This window comes from Osmia bicornis, chromosome 6, assembly GCF_907164935.1.
Source record: "Osmia bicornis bicornis chromosome 6, iOsmBic2.1, whole genome shotgun sequence".
Taxonomy (NCBI): domain Eukaryota; kingdom Metazoa; phylum Arthropoda; class Insecta; order Hymenoptera; family Megachilidae; genus Osmia; species Osmia bicornis.
This window is the reverse complement of record NC_060221.1, coordinates 4441459-4457129: the sequence shown is the minus strand read 5'-3', so window position 1 is coordinate 4457129 and position 15671 is coordinate 4441459. Positions and strand designations below refer to the sequence as shown.

The 15671-nt window shown below is 39.8% G+C and overlaps 3 protein-coding genes across 8 annotated transcripts; 2 read left to right on the top strand and 1 right to left on the bottom strand.

The window, feature by feature from the left end:
• Positions 1 to 75: 75 nt before the first annotated feature.
• On the top strand, positions 76 to 3341 carry LOC114874482 (transmembrane protein 209). Its single transcript, XM_029183788.2, has 8 exons — positions 76 to 289; positions 387 to 512; positions 585 to 886; positions 963 to 1283; positions 1357 to 1490; positions 1564 to 1890; positions 1970 to 2191; positions 2494 to 3341. The coding sequence occupies exons 1-8, from the start codon at positions 243 to 245 to the stop codon at positions 2620 to 2622; spliced, it is 1608 nt and encodes a 535-aa protein (XP_029039621.1). The 5' UTR covers positions 76 to 242; the 3' UTR covers positions 2623 to 3341.
• A 305-nt stretch (positions 3342 to 3646) lies between these two features.
• Positions 3647 to 9254, bottom strand: LOC114874476 (zinc finger protein 26-like). 3 transcript variants are annotated; one of them, XM_029183769.2, is made up of 5 exons: positions 8957 to 9254; positions 8534 to 8857; positions 7989 to 8334; positions 6452 to 7916; positions 3647 to 6355 (listed from the first exon to the last, which is right to left on the bottom strand). In XM_029183769.2, the coding sequence occupies exons 2-5, from the start codon at positions 8705 to 8707 to the stop codon at positions 4372 to 4374; spliced, it is 3969 nt and encodes a 1322-aa protein (XP_029039602.2). In that variant the 5' UTR covers positions 8708 to 8857; positions 8957 to 9254; the 3' UTR covers positions 3647 to 4371. The 3 variants fall into 3 exon arrangements, with proteins under 3 accessions (XP_029039602.2, XP_029039603.2, XP_029039600.2); XM_029183770.2 differs by having other exon boundaries at positions 8534 to 8840; XM_029183767.2 differs by lacking the exon at positions 8957 to 9254 and adding an exon at positions 8903 to 8948.
• Positions 9255 to 9419: 165 nt separating this feature from the next.
• LOC114874551 lies at positions 9420 to 15551 on the top strand. 4 transcript variants are annotated; one of them, XM_029183922.2, is made up of 13 exons: positions 9420 to 9543; positions 9626 to 9683; positions 10681 to 10869; positions 10940 to 11305; positions 11365 to 11542; positions 11608 to 11756; positions 11835 to 12088; positions 12177 to 12362; positions 13511 to 13885; positions 13959 to 14084; positions 14151 to 14437; positions 14503 to 14595; positions 14673 to 15551. In XM_029183922.2, the coding sequence occupies exons 3-13, from the start codon at positions 10685 to 10687 to the stop codon at positions 14784 to 14786; spliced, it is 2313 nt and encodes a 770-aa protein (XP_029039755.2). In that variant the 5' UTR covers positions 9420 to 9543; positions 9626 to 9683; positions 10681 to 10684; the 3' UTR covers positions 14787 to 15551. The 4 variants fall into 4 exon arrangements, with proteins under 4 accessions (XP_029039755.2, XP_029039753.2, XP_046142261.1 ...); XM_029183920.2 differs by lacking the exons at positions 9420 to 9543; positions 9626 to 9683 and adding an exon at positions 9889 to 10107; XM_046286305.1 differs by lacking the exons at positions 9420 to 9543; positions 9626 to 9683 and adding an exon at positions 10178 to 10391.
• Positions 15552 to 15671: the final 120 nt, after the last annotated feature.

Below are 15671 nucleotides of genomic sequence, written 5' to 3'. Positions count from 1 at the left end.
CTTTCATTTTTGATGAAACGTTGATTGTTTTACCGACGCGGAATTCGGAGTTTGGTCTCGACACTTGCATCAGTGACTATCTATAGTCACTGATCGTAGTTTTCATACTGCCGATACATATTGTACGTTCCCGCCATAAGTCAGACACAGTTGAAACTGCTCCATCGTTGATTTTCGAAAAAATATTATTTCAAGAATGACAAGATCTTCCTTATATAAGCGTTTACAGTAAAGTAATAAAAATGAGCAATTTTACGTCTCCGATGCGGTGTATTTCTCCTAATGCAAGGTAATTGCATTTGAAAAATGAAAATAAATCAAAGTGAGGTTAGAAACCTGTTCACTTACACGTGTTTATTTCTATCATTAATTAACCTTAATTGTAGAGTTTTGGCTGCCAAACCTCAAGTGGAACAAACGCTGGACATAAAACAGTCCCAGAGTAAAGCAAGAAACAGTATTACATGGTTTTTCGTTAATACCTCTTTGCTTGGAATTCTAATCTTTGACATGTAAAACATCAATTATCTACCGGTTTTATCAATATTCAACAGGATATACATATTTCAATCATTATCTTTTAGATTATATGGGGGTGCAGCGTATAAACCATTTTGTTGGGCTGAATGGTGTTTGGCTTCGATATTTGCCCTAAATGCTCTTTACCATATAACCCAATACGCGTGGGCGGGTTTCACTGTGCGACCAATTTCCTTAAGTCCGAAACAAAGACGTTTATTAGGAGTGTCCGAGGATGATCCCCTTTTTAAGGACCAACTTTCATCGCCACAGAAAACATCAGAGTCACCGTTTCCATCAAATTTATCATGTATAAGTCTCAATAGACGGATGGCTTCTTTGGGCTCTCCGGGATTAAGCGAATCTAGTACGACAAATTCATTCTTTGCATTCCAATAGGGTAGATAAATATATGTACACTATATGTAAACGTATGTTTTAAGAGGACTTTTCATCGTCTAGTCAATTCTTCAAGTATGGTAGTCCAACGTCGCAAAAGTCTGCGTCTAGCCCTAACGGATCATTCAACAAATCTCTCAACGTTTCAACAAACGGAAGCTTAACCGGCGAAGATTTGATTCAGAGCGAAAGGGAACTGCAAAATTATTTAGAAGAAACTCATCAAAGGAAGCATGTTCTAGCAACTGACATAGATCAACCTTCTAATTTACTTAGCTCGTTCTGGTCACATCCAGCAATCAGAAGCCCTGGGGAAGTTTCTCCGTTATTAAGAAGATGTGCATATCAATTAGCGCCTATCGTTGGTAAGATAATTGTTTTTCTTATTACAAAAAAAAAGAAATTGCAGGACATTATGATATTGGTTTTCCTCCATAGATAAATCAAAGTCAACTAGTCCTGGTACCGAAGAAGGAAATTCACCTAGAGGTATATTCGGTGCACCTGATGTTTGGAGAAAATACAGAATCGATCCAAACAAAGCAAACGAATGGACAGCTAATCTCCGTATGGCAAGTAAAACGGAAATAAATGAACAGTGCTGTAGACTGACGAGAATTTTAATTATGAATTCTATGATTTCAGTGGATCAGTAAAACAGTCGTTGAACGAGTAGCGAATGAAATCGATAACGTCTGTGCGGCTCTGGTTCGTCATGGATTGAGCGATTCTCAACCAGGTACCGTTGGACTGGACAGACTAAGGAAACTAGCCCAAGCACCGTTTTTGGTCTCGGCTATTCCTACTTTACCAACTTTGGTGCCTTTTTTGGAACTTTCCAACAATCAAGAGTATCTTGTCAAAAGGATCAAAACACTCGCGAAAGGAGGTTCCATGAGCGAATTTAAGTGGAATGGCGGAGGGTCGTATAATGGGAAAGAATGGGATTCTAGTTTACCTACTGATTCAGCGGTGATTAAATTTTTAACCCTTTCATAAAATCTTCTCAAAAGAAGAATTGATTCAATGTGTACTTTCATTGCTTTTATAGATAATTATGCATTTAGTATCAACGTATATGGACACGCAACTGGAGGCTCCTCTAGATCAACCAGATGCGCGACCCTTTACGTCAAGATACATGGCCAAAGCTGGCATGACGTTGCCACGCAGTAAGGGACCCATAATAGTGTGCCAGTCTATAAATCCACCGCATTATAGTTTAGCACCTTCCGGAGATGCGTCCCCGAGCGATTACGAAGAAACACAACGCGTAAGTAAATTAAATCAGGGGTGGGCTAAGAGTTCTTTGGTGGCCCGCCAAGACAGAAAAATCCACCTTGAACCGAGATTTTCTTCCCGTGCTCGACCGAAGATTCGTTTCGTATTTTTATGGTACAATTTATACCTTTCTGAAATGCAAAGTTAACTAATGAATACAATCATTTTAAAAGGTGCGGTCCTTCGCTAATCTCAACTTCCACAAAGTGGCCCCAGAGTCAAAACAGTTGCCCACCCCTGAATTAAATGAAAATTACAAAATGAAATCTGAATTTTTTCTCTTCTCATTTTTAGGGTAGAAACAACTTGTTTCATACGCTCCTGTTGTTTCTGTACATCGTTAAGACGAGAGATAATGGTATGTTGGGTCGAGTTAGTTTAGGTACGTCGGGTATAAATGTTCTATGGGTAATTGATGGTTGAATATTGGAAAGACGCGGTAATGCCTGACAGCATTAATTGAAAATTATTTTTTTAACTATACGTGTTCAATTATTTTGTACAGAATCTTGTAATAATGATTAAAATTGTAAGTATTGTAACAGCGATAGTGCGTCTGTTAATCAGAACGTGGAAAAACAGAATAGTGTTTAATCATTTTGACACTACGAACGTTTTATTCACAGTACTTACGTCTATGTACAAATAAACCGTAAATCACGATCCGTATCGATCGAAATTGTCATCAACTGAGACGCTGTAATACAGCGTACAATTGCTCTTCTTATTTTGCGCTTTACAAACCTTAAAGTGTACTTATTTAATGTGCACACGTACACGAAACATAACAAGAACCGCAGAATGCTCCGCAGAATTTCATTAAAATAGAACGAACCGATCGAATAAATGCGTGAATCTAAAGTATCGCAAAAATATCTGCATTCCTATTCCTTACACCGTAAGAAGGAATGCATTTATTTCCACCGTTATTACTAATGCAATATAATTTTTATACAATTTTATATTTCCCTTTTGTCACAGTTCAACGATTGAAAGGCATGTATGTTTTGTAAAAAAATTACGTTGCACTTCTCGTACAATTTATAATACAATCTTTGGATAACGGTTCTCGTACGCTTAAAAACAATCTATATGTACACCACAGTCATGTGTTACGATAAAACTTATAGTAGTCTATTCAACGTACAGTCTAAGAGCAACAACGGTTCGTGTGTAAATTTCTATCTATTTCCAATTGAAAAAATCAATCCCAAAAATTTCTCGTACAATCTGTACTGTTATCGAATCGCTACGTATTTTTAACGACACCAGTGGACAATGTCTTCCAAGCGAATAAGAAGTAATCGTTAACGAATATATACCGCAGTTCACCAGAGTCCATAACTGCGACGCGCAGGTTGGAAGATGGTGGGGGAACGCAGCGAGCTCTCTGCTAATCGCTTTCCACTTCGTTTGGGAGTATCGCCAATCAGGGCGAAGATGCGTACTGGAGATGCGCGAAGAACGAAAATTGGTCTTTTCGCAGTTATGGCAAGTTAGGGACTCTGGTGAACTGCGGTATACCAGCATCGATTACTTTCAAACGACTCTACAAGATTTAACAAACTTTCAACGTTTCAAATAAGAAACCAGCAACGAAAAGGATCATATAAAAATCCTGTACAATCTTTGTATCTTTTTTTCTTCTTTTCTCTTTTTTTTTCTTCAAATATATGAAAATGCGTCTACACGTCGAGTCTACGTATGTAAATATTTTACATACATTCGCGTGTCCGTAAGTCGAGTTCAATCAATAAGAAAACAAGAAACAATGCAGAAATAAAATGATCAAACGTCGATGGCAATACCGATGAATCGTTAGAACGAACAGACACGCGAAGAAAGAAGTATCAACTCCTATTCAACTTCATCCAACTCCCATAAACTTTGTAACTTTTTCTCGTAACTAAATATAGAAGAATATAAGAAAGATATACAACGTATAATACAAAATCAAACGCTCTATCGTTTCGGTTACTTCGCCTCTAAATTTGCTGCTTCTTTCTTCCCTCCTTCGTACCAATTACATAGCACGGATAAATATTAATTTCTCATTAATTAACGAGTTAGATTAGGAGCAAAGTATCGATGAAAACGATAGGAAGCGAGCTAAGCGAATCTGAACGAAATGCGAAGAGCAAACGAATGCGGCGAAAGAAGGATGACGTCGATTTAAGTTGTAGTAAATATTTTACTTCCCTCTGGTAATATAACTTCCTCGCCAACGTCGGCGAGGGTTACTGTAAGAGGAAGAATCAAAGGCATTAGTATCTCCTGGTGTTGCATCACTTGTTGTGCAGTGATCGGTTCGGACTGCCTGGTGATAGTGATCGTTTTAATATTCTGCGCCTTCACTACTTGACACTGTCCAAGCGTAGCCTGTTGCAACACTTTTTGTTGAGTTTGAATCGACTGCGCCTGTGTGGTCAACACCTGACCGCGATTTTGATTTTGAACGAAATTCTGTTTACACCTTTTGCTGTGAGCGTAGCGACTGCCGTTGTTGTTGAAACGTCGATCACAGGTCGGACAGGCGTAAGGCCTCTGGCCGGTGTGAATGAAAACATGCTCTTTCAAGGACTTCAGACGACGGAAATTCTTCGGACAGTATTTGCAATGATACTTAGCCTCCCCTGTGTGCGAGGTCAAATGATTGGCAAGCGTATCGGCCCTGGCGAATGCCCGCGAACAGTACTGACAAATGTACGGTCGTTCCTGAGTATGCGTTCTCATGTGCATCTTCAAGTAAGCGTTCGTTGTAAACGGTCGAGAACAAACCTCGCAAACGTACGGTTTTATACCATTGTGCGCTCTGAGATGAGCGATCAACGTGGTCGATTGAGTGAAGCTTTTCGAACAGATCTCGCAAAGAAATCTCTTCGAACTATCCGTTTCTTTGTTCTTCTTGAACGTTCGATCGTGCTTCGATAAATGATTGGTTAATTGCTCCTCTTTGATGAAACGCTTGGTGCAACGCGTGCATTTGTACGGTTTGATCATGTTATGCTTGGCTACATGTATCTTCAAATGTTCCCTTCTGTAGAACTTCTTCGGGCATATGTCGCAGAGGTATTTCTTCCCCTCGTGAACTTGAATGTGACGCAACAATCCTTTCCTCGAGGTGTACTGTTTGTTACATTCCGTGCATTCCAGACCGACGATATCGGTTCTTCTCTTCCGGCCGATCTTCTCACCCGGCTTTTTCTCCTCCGGTCGAGGTTCTATGTCTCTTAGATCCTCCTCCGTGAGGATACCTTCGGTAACGTGCTTAGATCTATGCTCCCTTAGAATTTCATTGTTCTCGAAACTGTCCCCGCAGATATTGCACTTCCTTACTTGATCGGGATTCTTCTCCGAGCACTTGTCGTAGTGAGCCTTCAGTTTATCCTTACGGTAGAATTTAACATTGCAGATGTCGCATTCGAAGTTTGGCTCCTCGTGCAACAACTGATGCCGCAGCAACGACTTTTTCGTGCTGTACCGTTTCTTACATTTAGCGCACTCGTGGTTGTCCATCGGCCAGTCCAATCCGCTCTCGAAATCCGAGTCGTAATCGTCATCTTTCTTCTCCCCATCGACATCGTCGCTGGCACAGTTCCTCTGTCCCTTCTTCTCCGTCGGTTGTTTCTGTTTTTCTAATTTAACCACTCGTTCATCCTTCACGTGCTGCTCCATATGTTTAGCCAACGACTGTTTCGAGCAACATTTCTTATTGCAACTTACGCATTCCAGCTCCTTCTTGTTATTGTGCTTCTTCTGGGAAGTATCTCGTTTACCTCGACCATAATTTCCGTCCATGGAACCGACGCGATCCGACCTGACGTTGTTATCCTCCTCCTCATCCTCCTCGTCGTAGTCCTCCAAACCGTCCTCCGTTTTAATCTTATCGATGATCTTCTGCGCCGCCCTCGCGGCGACTCGTTTGATCCGCTTGTTAGGATCGTATTCTTGTCCATGAAGGAAAGTTTTGTGATTGGTTGCTATAAGATGATTTCTCAATGTAAGCTCGTTACCGAACGTTTTGTTACACTGGGTACACTTGAAACTTTTCACGCGTTCGTGCTGCTGTTCCACGTGCTTCAGCAACAAATCTTTCCTCGCGAACCGCTGACAGCACGCCTTGCAACTATACTCGTGCCCCTGTGTCTCTGTGTTTCTAAACAGAACGATATTTTTTGTCAGAACAGTTTTGGGGAGTGATAAGCCGTTCCTGAAACGCGCTTAAATATCTTTTGCTTCTTTTAATACCTACCTGTCGCTTTTCCCAGACCCGTTCTCTAATTCAACACGCCCCGCTTCGCCACCCTCTTCGTCTTCCATTCTTTCCCCGCTTTCTTTCCTCGCCGTTCCGTAATCTCCGCTCTCTTTGTCGATAGTGTACTCGGTCGTATCGGCCTCGAAATCCTGCTCGCTCAACACGCCTTCGACGACATGCTTCGCACGATGGTTCCTCAGCTTCTCCATCGAATCGAACTCCTCCTCGCAGATACTGCATTTAAGGACAACGTGCGAGACGGAGTGTTTTCGTAGACCACGCTTCGTATGGAATTTCTGTGAACATTTGTCGCAAGCGAACGGAAAAGTTTCCATGCTCTGATTTTCTTGTTCCTCTTCTCTGATCGAATTACTGCCTTTCTCCTCTCGGTTCTCTCCTTCCTCGTCTTCGTCCTCGTCTTGTCCATGCTCTTCATCCTCATCGTCGTCGTCGTCTTCTATCTTCTTCGTCTTCGTTCTAGCGAAACTGTCTTTCCTCTTAGCTCTTTTTCGACACTCGGAATTCGAATGCTGCGCGTCCTCGTAATCCTCGAGGTCCAAACTGTGCTCGTCCTCGTGAAACGAGATTTCCAACGGCATCGGGTCCTCCTTACCCTCTTCCTTCTCCCGTTCGTGCTTCTTCAAATGTTTGCTATACGAAATTATGTAGATGTACTGCTTGCCACAGTAAGGGCATTTGTTGGATCTTTTACCCGATGGAGGCGACTTCGCCACATTGCACACGCTCTTCTCAGGTGTTTCTGATGGCTTTTTTAAGGACAATGCTTTTCGAACTTCCTCGTGAGAGTGCATATGTTCCTTCAAAACGCTCTTCGACAGGAACTCCTTGTCACAGAGATAACAGAGGAAGAATACTTTGTCAGATTTATCAGAGGGCTCGACCGTTTTCAATCTCGAGCTTAAATTTAGATTTTCAAAATAATTTTCTTCGTCGGAATTCTGTTTCGCGTCGAAGCTTCGTCGAGCCAATTTACGTTTACTTCTTCTTGTTTCATTCTGACAGAGAGAATGTTCTTCTATTTTAATATCCATTTTTGCATCGTCCGGCTCTTCTTGTTCCTCTTCGTCTTCATCTTCCTGACTCGTCACATCGGCCGCCTTTACCAATAAATTTACATATTCCGCGCAATCCTCGCGCGGAAACGATTCCTCGGAATCGTTAAGCTGCTGCTGCTGTTGCTGTTGTTGCTCTTGCTGCTCTTGTTGACCATCATTGGACAATATACATTCTTGTTGCAGTATGTAATCGTGTTCCATGGGTGGAATCCTCTCGATGTAATTATTATCCCTACTTTGGTGCTTTAATATTTCATCGTCTCCTTTGGCGGCCTCCGCGATCGCTTTTACAGCCTCCTCCTCGTGATTCAGACAATCCTCTGAGGTTTGTTCTGTGGTAATTGTTTGATCGATTACTTCTTCCATCGCTTGACCATTGTTCTGTTCTAGGAAACACAAATGGACTTTTAACACCATAAAGACGATTTATTTTATTCCTTGATTGGATCTTAATTTACCTCTCATAGCCTGTTCATTTTCAGTCAGCTTTTCCACTTGTAACAGAGCCAACTGATCCTTTAGGAGAGATGATTTCTCTTCTTGGCTCATGGGTGCTAGGCTTCCCGTGCTATTCTGATAATGATTATCTATATGTATCTCCCCGATACCCTCGTTTCGTTCTCCAGCATCTAGATGTACTTCAACTTCATTGAAGAACAGCTCCTCCTTTATGTTCATAGTGACAAATCTTTCTCTAAGAACTGTGTCTGCTTGTTCCACTTGTAACTTAAATTCGTACGCGGATTCTAGTTTGTCTGCGCACATGCAGCAGACGCGGGACGGTAAACCATCCCCGGGTAACATCTAAAACAAACGAACAGCGTCAGTGATGAAACGAAATTATAATATACATCTACAAACGAATTTTCCTGATATTTTCTTATATTCTTTAATAAATTTACTTGACGCGTCGTGTCGTGCTGTGCTATGCGTCGAGCATAACGCGCATAAATTTATTTTACGGTTTACCATACAAAATTAACCTCCAAATTACGTGTCTAACCTTAACATTAGCGAAACTCATCGCTTTTGCTGAAAGAGAATCAACTTCGTTCTCCAGAAACAAGTCTCTCATCACTAAATTACCAAGAAGGCAAACACGGCATATTTCTACCGTGGAGACGATGCCTTCTTCGTTTTGTGACGAATCCGATGTATTTATCTCTACGGCGTCCATGTTTTGTTTGGTGGACTGACTGGCCCGTGCCTGCTACTCGCAGCCCACAGCCTGCAGTCCACAGTCACCCGGTCTCTTGCTCCCTCCAGGCTGCGACCAACCGTAACCCTTGTGCTCTGCCTCTTGCTTATTGCTGCAACAGTCGGGGCTCTATATAATAGCAGATTATTATTAACCGTTCAAAGTATTTTTCACCATTATCAACCGTCTACCAGAGCTATGTAATACAGCGACACTCTACCGACTCACCTTTTCTCTCTTCTTTTATCTTCCTTTTTACGCTCTTTATCGCACCTTACTCGTTGCAGTTTACATTTCACATTTCACTTTACGTTCTCTATATTGTTTTCGAAAAGCTCAAGTCACGTCTGAAATTGTTTCGGAGCGTTTCGAACGACCGAGAATACTTCAGAGGATCGATAGATGGCTATAGCCACAAACATTTGTAATGTTGCGCGTTTACGAATTACACCTACGAATTTCCTCATTGGCTTTAATAAATATTTACAATTAGCTCCAAACACAAACAATGCCGTTTAATGAATTTATGTACGATTATTCGATTTAAAAAAATTGATCAATAAACGCAATAAGTCTATCGGTAAAGAAATTACTAGGGCAGATAAATTTGTTACTAGTTCCTTTTTACAGATGGCGTAACGTGATTATTTCGAAACAACAAGTTATACAGTATCGAGCAAAGTAGGAAGGGGGCCGGAAGTTCCCGGGTACCCGGGAATCTGCTGAAGCCTACAGGAATGATCAGGAAGTCGGGAAGGGGGAGGTAGCCTGGAACTTCGCCATTTTCCCTAGGGAAATCTACTTTGCTTGACCCTGTACATTACATTTTATATTTCGTCTGTGATATCTCTTAAAAACATGAAGGTCATCTTAATCATTTTTTTTTTAATTGATTAGTATACTTTTCTTCTTTGCCACGTGAAAGCGGTTTCTCGGATTAATAAAAACGACTTCGGTAGGTATAAGGTTCTTCACCATAAAGACATTTACGTCGTAAATAAGAAATATCGTTTTAACAACTATCGGTAAAGTTATCTATATTATCGATTTATCTTTGAGCAACAGAATTTGGCGTTGATTTCTTTTTTTCGGTAGCCTTTTACGGAATACTGAAATATAGTGGGAGCAACATAAAATGAATCATCGTGAGATGCGCGCGCATATAGGTACGGCTGTTCGTCGTTTATTACGCGCTGTGTGTGTTCCCCGTTGAAGTGTTCCAAACGGTTCGCGCAAATGATGTCAAACGTTTTAAATCAACGATGACAGTCATTGACTTGTACAGTTTATATTACAAAACGAACATTTTTCTACTTTTCTGAATGCACAACATATCGTATCATTTAAGAAATATCGTCAGTTAATTTTATATATTTTCGGTGAGTTTTTCTATAAATAGAAGGTTTCGTGAAAACAAGCGACGAAATTAAACTGTGATACTAATATGCACGGATGTATCTATATGGTATTCATGAACTATGCGCACGTGTAGCCTTAAAAAACAGTTTGAAATTCAATTAAATCCTGTAATGCTTATGCCGCGGGATAAATTCCTCGCATTTATTGAATCTATATATACTTGATGAATATCTTAAGATACAAACGAGAGCAGGTCATCTATATATGCGTTCCGTGCATACGTGTTGTTTTTGCTTCATAAGAGGTAAGAAGAAAAAAGAGCAGTTAGTTTCTTGCGGCATATTAAACTTGCTCGCACTGTAGATGGTTTCTATGAAAAAATTTGAAATCATCTAGGGCAAGAGGCAGGGGGATAGGTATGCCAGAAATAGAAGTCATGACAGAAGGATTTTGTCTGGATATCCTTCAGCAGGAGAGGAACTATTTTTAGCTTAAGTTAGACACCCCGGAACAAAGTGCACTTTGAAGCCCTTCCGAATGTAGATCTATATTGCTTTTTTTTACAGTAATGTGCTTTTTTTGCTTTCGAATAGGACTATGGAGAATGAACGACATTATGGACTACGAAGTGGAAGCAGATCACGTTCCCAAACTCCTTTGGTACAAAACCGTGCCTTAATTGAACCAGAGATTCTAGAACACCATTACGATTTGAGAAGTAGAAGTAAAGAGAGATCTCACACTCCTGGAGAGGTTAGCAGAAGATCTGCTTCTAGAATGTCGTAAGTGTACAAATATTGATTGTGACTCAGGGGCACAATGTAGAAAGTCTAATTTTTAATATTCCTTCAGACTTGGTAGCAGTAGTAAGACTAACGATCAAAGCATGGAAACGACATTGGAAAGTAGAAAGGAAAGTTCTGCGCTTGACACTTTGTCAGAGGAGGAATGTAGGAAACTTGAAAATACTTGTACCGGTACAAAAAGAGTGGAGCGTCGATCCGAACGACAGAAGGCGAAGAGACAAACATTTTCAAACGGTCAGACTGACAATAAAGAAGATTCCTCTGGGAGGAAGAACGAGAAAGGTCGTAGAAGCGTTTCTCCGCGTAGGATTATTACCAGCGATTATTCTTCAGAGGAAGGGGAACGAGAGGATTCATCTAACAGACCAAAATCTGCTCACGAGATTTATGAGCAAGCTGGTGATTGGTGGAAGTGGGTATTCGTAATATTAAATTCTTAGTTTTCTATATTTATACGATAAAATGTTTCAGTGTATTCCCTAAAACAGACTATACTTACTCGGCGAAGTCTCAGTGTCGCTATGAAATAGCGCCCGGTATATTAGCAATGCCAAACATGTCTCGTCGCTCGATCCATTCAGACACGAGCGGAGCGTATGATTCGACGAGTATGGAAAAGGAGAGGGAATCGGATGTAAACATTTCTACAGTGAGTGTAGAAGCTACATTCAATATTAATAAGTAACTAATTAATATTATTCTGATTTAATGCAGCCCGTAAACGATGCCCACCAGTCGCGTAGTTCGAGTTCCGAATCAAAATCAAAGATTCAATATAATAAAAAGACACATGTAGAACAGTATCATTGTCACAGAGAAGTAGTTTACGCAGTACCAAAAACGTCACTGAGTTCACGTACAAGGTTTGTGATTTCTTCAATCATTTATATAATATCTGAGAAGGAGCATTTATTAAAATAAACGTTTGATTTTTTTTTTAGGCAATCATTACGTTCTGACTCGCAATCAAAATCTACCCATTCTCGGAAATACAATGTTACGTCTTGTACCGATTCTGACACAGAATTGGACGAAGCGATTACGAGCTACCGTGATAGAGAAAAAACAATAACTCGGCGATTTATGAATTCTATTTCGATCGTTGTTCTATGGTTTAGCAAACTGCTTGAATTTTTGAAGCTGAAAGCAGTTAAAAGAAGAGAATATAGTGCTACTTATGAATATCAAAGACACGGTATTTGTTAGATCATCAATATGTTTCTAATTGAATGTATAATTTGACACGGTGTAATGTAAAATGAAAATTTCTTTTTCAATTGTAGAATCATGGTGGTACAAAATATGGCGATTAGCTCATCGTTGCTTGCAGTATGTTTACCTTTTTATGGTTAAAATATTCTTCTTTGATTCATGGTTGTTGAACCGAGTTTCTGGCGTTAGAAGATGGACGCACCAAAGAAGCCCAAAAGTACTTTGGGTCGCTCTACTGCCATTACTTCTTTTGACTGGTAAATTTGATATAACGTAATAAAAAAAAAATCGCTTTAAGATATTCAACAATATAAGGATCAGCACCTTTGTGTCGTTAATTTTTAATCTGTAATCTAGCGTTCGCCTAGAAGATCGTGTTTTTTGTCCTGGCATCTTCGGGAAAGCCGGTAAACCTATCCTGGCGTTTGTTTTTCTTTTTGTTTCAGGAGCTTACATCGTGCAAAAGCAATCCTTTATTCGTCTGGATTCTCTGCATAATGTTCCCTATGATGTCACTGAGACGAGCTATCGCATCTTTAACGATATTATCAATTTAACATATTTCCAAAGCAATTTAATTATCGAATACATAAAAACAGTTAAAAATTTACCAACGTACTTTACGCCCAGTATGAACGTGTCTTTGCCTGAGATGCCTTAGCATTGAACGGAATTTTGCTTTGGTGATCGGGTCTGATATATTATTCTTCACAATTTCTTCGTTCATTAACATGTACTTCATATTTTTAACATGTATTTTATAAATAACCACGCAACAATTGTTTGGCTGCAATTGTTTCCTTATATTTGCTTATTTATTAGATTTGCTAGTGTCGTTGTTTAGATTTATTAACGTGGTGTTTATGACGGAGCTCATTACCATTGTAATCGCTATATCGTTGAAGTTACGCATATTTCTTATATCAAACAGTAAAATATTGCATTATTGTAACCGATGCTAAGGAGTACTGTCGTGTTTTCTTTTCATCGTACATATGCGTACTGCATGCACAGTAATTTACTTTTATTTTCGTTTTCATCGCGATCAGAAATGAATCGAATCGAGCAGTAGGTGCTAACAGTAATATCTATAAACGATGCTACGGTATCTGTAAAAAACACGTTCATGCACCGTTCGATGCACTCGTAAACGCTAATTTCATTTGATGGAATCATTAAAGTCGCGTTATTATATGAAAAGATGGGAGAAGGATAGAGGGAGTAGGATTCCTCGACTGGCGATATAAAATTGGAGTGTTTGCGCTTCGCGAGGAATATGGACATGATCTATCTATTATGTCGATGTCATCGTAACGGTGAGTCCCTTCGTCTATCCTTCTCTCGGTAATTACCTCAAGTCGCGAAGCTAGCAATGATTAAAGAGTGTCACGTGCTTACATTTCAGGTTGTTGGTGCTCACCATACCTTTCAACGTTGTTCCTTTCAACCAAAGTTATCGCGCGACAGTTCTGGGAAACGTCGGAGCTGCTTACACCTGGTAAGCAATCCTACTTGAAGGGGGAAGAGGAATTATTGTCGTTGGAGAAAAAATTGGAGGAATATAGTCAACGCACGCCTGAATTAAACGTATACGCTCGGAAGATCGAGGACATGAAATTACAATTCGAAACGCTGAAGGAACTTTACGCACAGTTGCAACCGTGTTGTAATAAAAATTTCGTTACCAAAGAAGATCTGGAGAAACGCATCGAGGCGATCGTGGCCGATCATTTTGTTAATAAAGATTTTCGGGACGCGACGATGGGAAATAGGGACAGCGGTAATCTAAAGAAGAATCTCCTTTTTTTAAATTTGCATATAAGAAATATTTCTAAAACTTCCGTTTGTTACAGGCGGAGACAAATTAGTTAGTAGCAACGTTGTATCGGACGATCGTGTACGCGAAATAGTAAAAGAGGCTTTGAGAGTGTACGACGCGGATAAAACAGGACGCGTCGATTACGCTTTAGAATCTGCCGGTAAGTGGAAATTGATCGATGATAATGATTTTTCACGATGATAATCCATTGATTGATTGTACGCAGGGGGTCAGATAATTAGCACCCGTTGCACGCAAAAGTACGATATAAAAACAAGAGTGTTCAAATTACTTGCATTAACGCTTCATCATGAAAATAACGATCCTCGTACGGTGATACAAGGAAATCCGATCCAACCAGGTATTTGTTGGGCGTTTCAAGGCTTTCCAGGATATTTGTTAATCAAGTTACGCAGTGCCATTTTCGTGACTGGCTTCACGTTCGAGCACGCGGCAAAAACAATTTTGCCTAACGGAGAAATGAGGAGCGCTCCGAAGAAGTTCAACGTTTGGGTGTGTAAAACTATCTTTCTGTTTCCTTTATATCTGATAAATTAATCGAACCTTTTTACATATAGGGTTTCGAAGACGAAAATGATCCTGCACCTGTGATGTTCGGTGATTACGAATTCGCCGCATCGGACGATAGTTTACAATACTTTCCTGTTCAAGTGAGTCAACGAAGCTATACGTTGTGTTCTGCATTATTCAATAATCGTGTTAACTTTACTGTGATTCTTTCATGTAGAATGCAACGATCGAGAGGCCTTACGAATACGTGGAATTAAGGATACAAAGTAACCATGGGCAACTGGAATACACCTGTTTATATAGGTTTCGCGTTCACGGGGTACCTGTCTAAGCGAAGAACGCGGAGAAACTGTGCTTTTCAAATCTGGTGACTAATATTGTTGTTTGAATAATTGACCGTTTTCACGCTGATACGTGCCTTCGATGATCCTTTTCAGTTTAACAGAGAAATACCGTCGCGATCGCGAGATAATGTATTTTGAAACGCGGTACGAAACAAGACGGATAAAAGATGGAACTTAAGTTACCGTTACCATATACGTAAACAGTAGAGTGCTTGAGCGTTCGAGAAGACTAAAAGTTGAACCATTACTTTACCATTTACTTTGGTGCGAGTGTTTGTTGCTCTCTCTCTCTTCCCTTGTTTTACCGTTAAGCACAAATATAACGCTCGATCGAGCAGACGTGAAAATACGCGGTTGGTTATTTAAAGTAATGGAAACAACGATGTTGGTTGAACAACGTCGTTGCTCGAGATATTATGAAAAGTTAAGTAAGTTGAATACCTGTAATATCCCACAACTGTAAAATTACGCGACAGTACAAATTGTAAGGAAGATACGTGTTTTCTTTAGTATAAGGTATATTTGCAGTGTTTGTACGATGATTTTTATTATAATGTATTTTCGGAAACTTAATATAGCATACTTAATAATATATGTATTTAGTTGGGTGCACGTTGCTGGTGCAGATATATGTGTACGTATGCATATGTACACATTGTTCGAATGTGTGCATGTATGTACAATATCAATCATAGTGTCCGTTCGTCTAGTGAATTTTGTAATTTCAAATAAATTATTGAAATTCTAAATTATTGAACATTCTAAAGCTTTTATCAGATGATTATGTTAATTAATTTAACGCTTATATTTTATTAAATAATTAAATTTATGATATTTGCTGCGGTTAAACTTGGACTCCAAAATCAGTGCTT

Excerpts from the sequence above, each read along its gene's own strand:
- LOC114874551 (XM_029183922.2), top strand. The coding sequence starts at position 10,685 with ATGGAGAATGAACGACATTATGGACTACGAAGTGGAAGCAGATCACGT. Across the intron at positions 11,757-11,834 it reads TCACTGAGTTCACGTACAAG|GCAATCATTACGTTCTGACT; the intron begins GTTTGTGATTTC and ends TTTTTTTTTTAG. Across the intron at positions 14,438-14,502 it reads CGAAGAAGTTCAACGTTTGG|GGTTTCGAAGACGAAAATGA; the intron begins GTGTGTAAAACT and ends TTTTACATATAG.
- LOC114874476 (XM_029183769.2), bottom strand. The coding sequence starts at position 8,707 with ATGGACGCCGTAGAGATAAATACATCGGATTCGTCACAAAACGAAGAA. Across the intron at positions 8,335-8,533 it reads TGAGTTTCGCTAATGTTAAG|ATGTTACCCGGGGATGGTTT; the intron begins GTTAGACACGTA and ends CGTTTGTTTTAG. Across the intron at positions 6,356-6,451 it reads GGGTCTGGGAAAAGCGACAG|AAACACAGAGACACAGGGGC; the intron begins GTAGGTATTAAA and ends CGTTCTGTTTAG.
- LOC114874482 (XM_029183788.2), top strand. The coding sequence starts at position 243 with ATGAGCAATTTTACGTCTCCGATGCGGTGTATTTCTCCTAATGCAAG. Across the intron at positions 887-962 it reads TCCGGGATTAAGCGAATCTA|AGGACTTTTCATCGTCTAGT; the intron begins GTACGACAAATT and ends GTATGTTTTAAG. Across the intron at positions 2,192-2,493 it reads ATTACGAAGAAACACAACGC|GGTAGAAACAACTTGTTTCA; the intron begins GTAAGTAAATTA and ends TCTCATTTTTAG.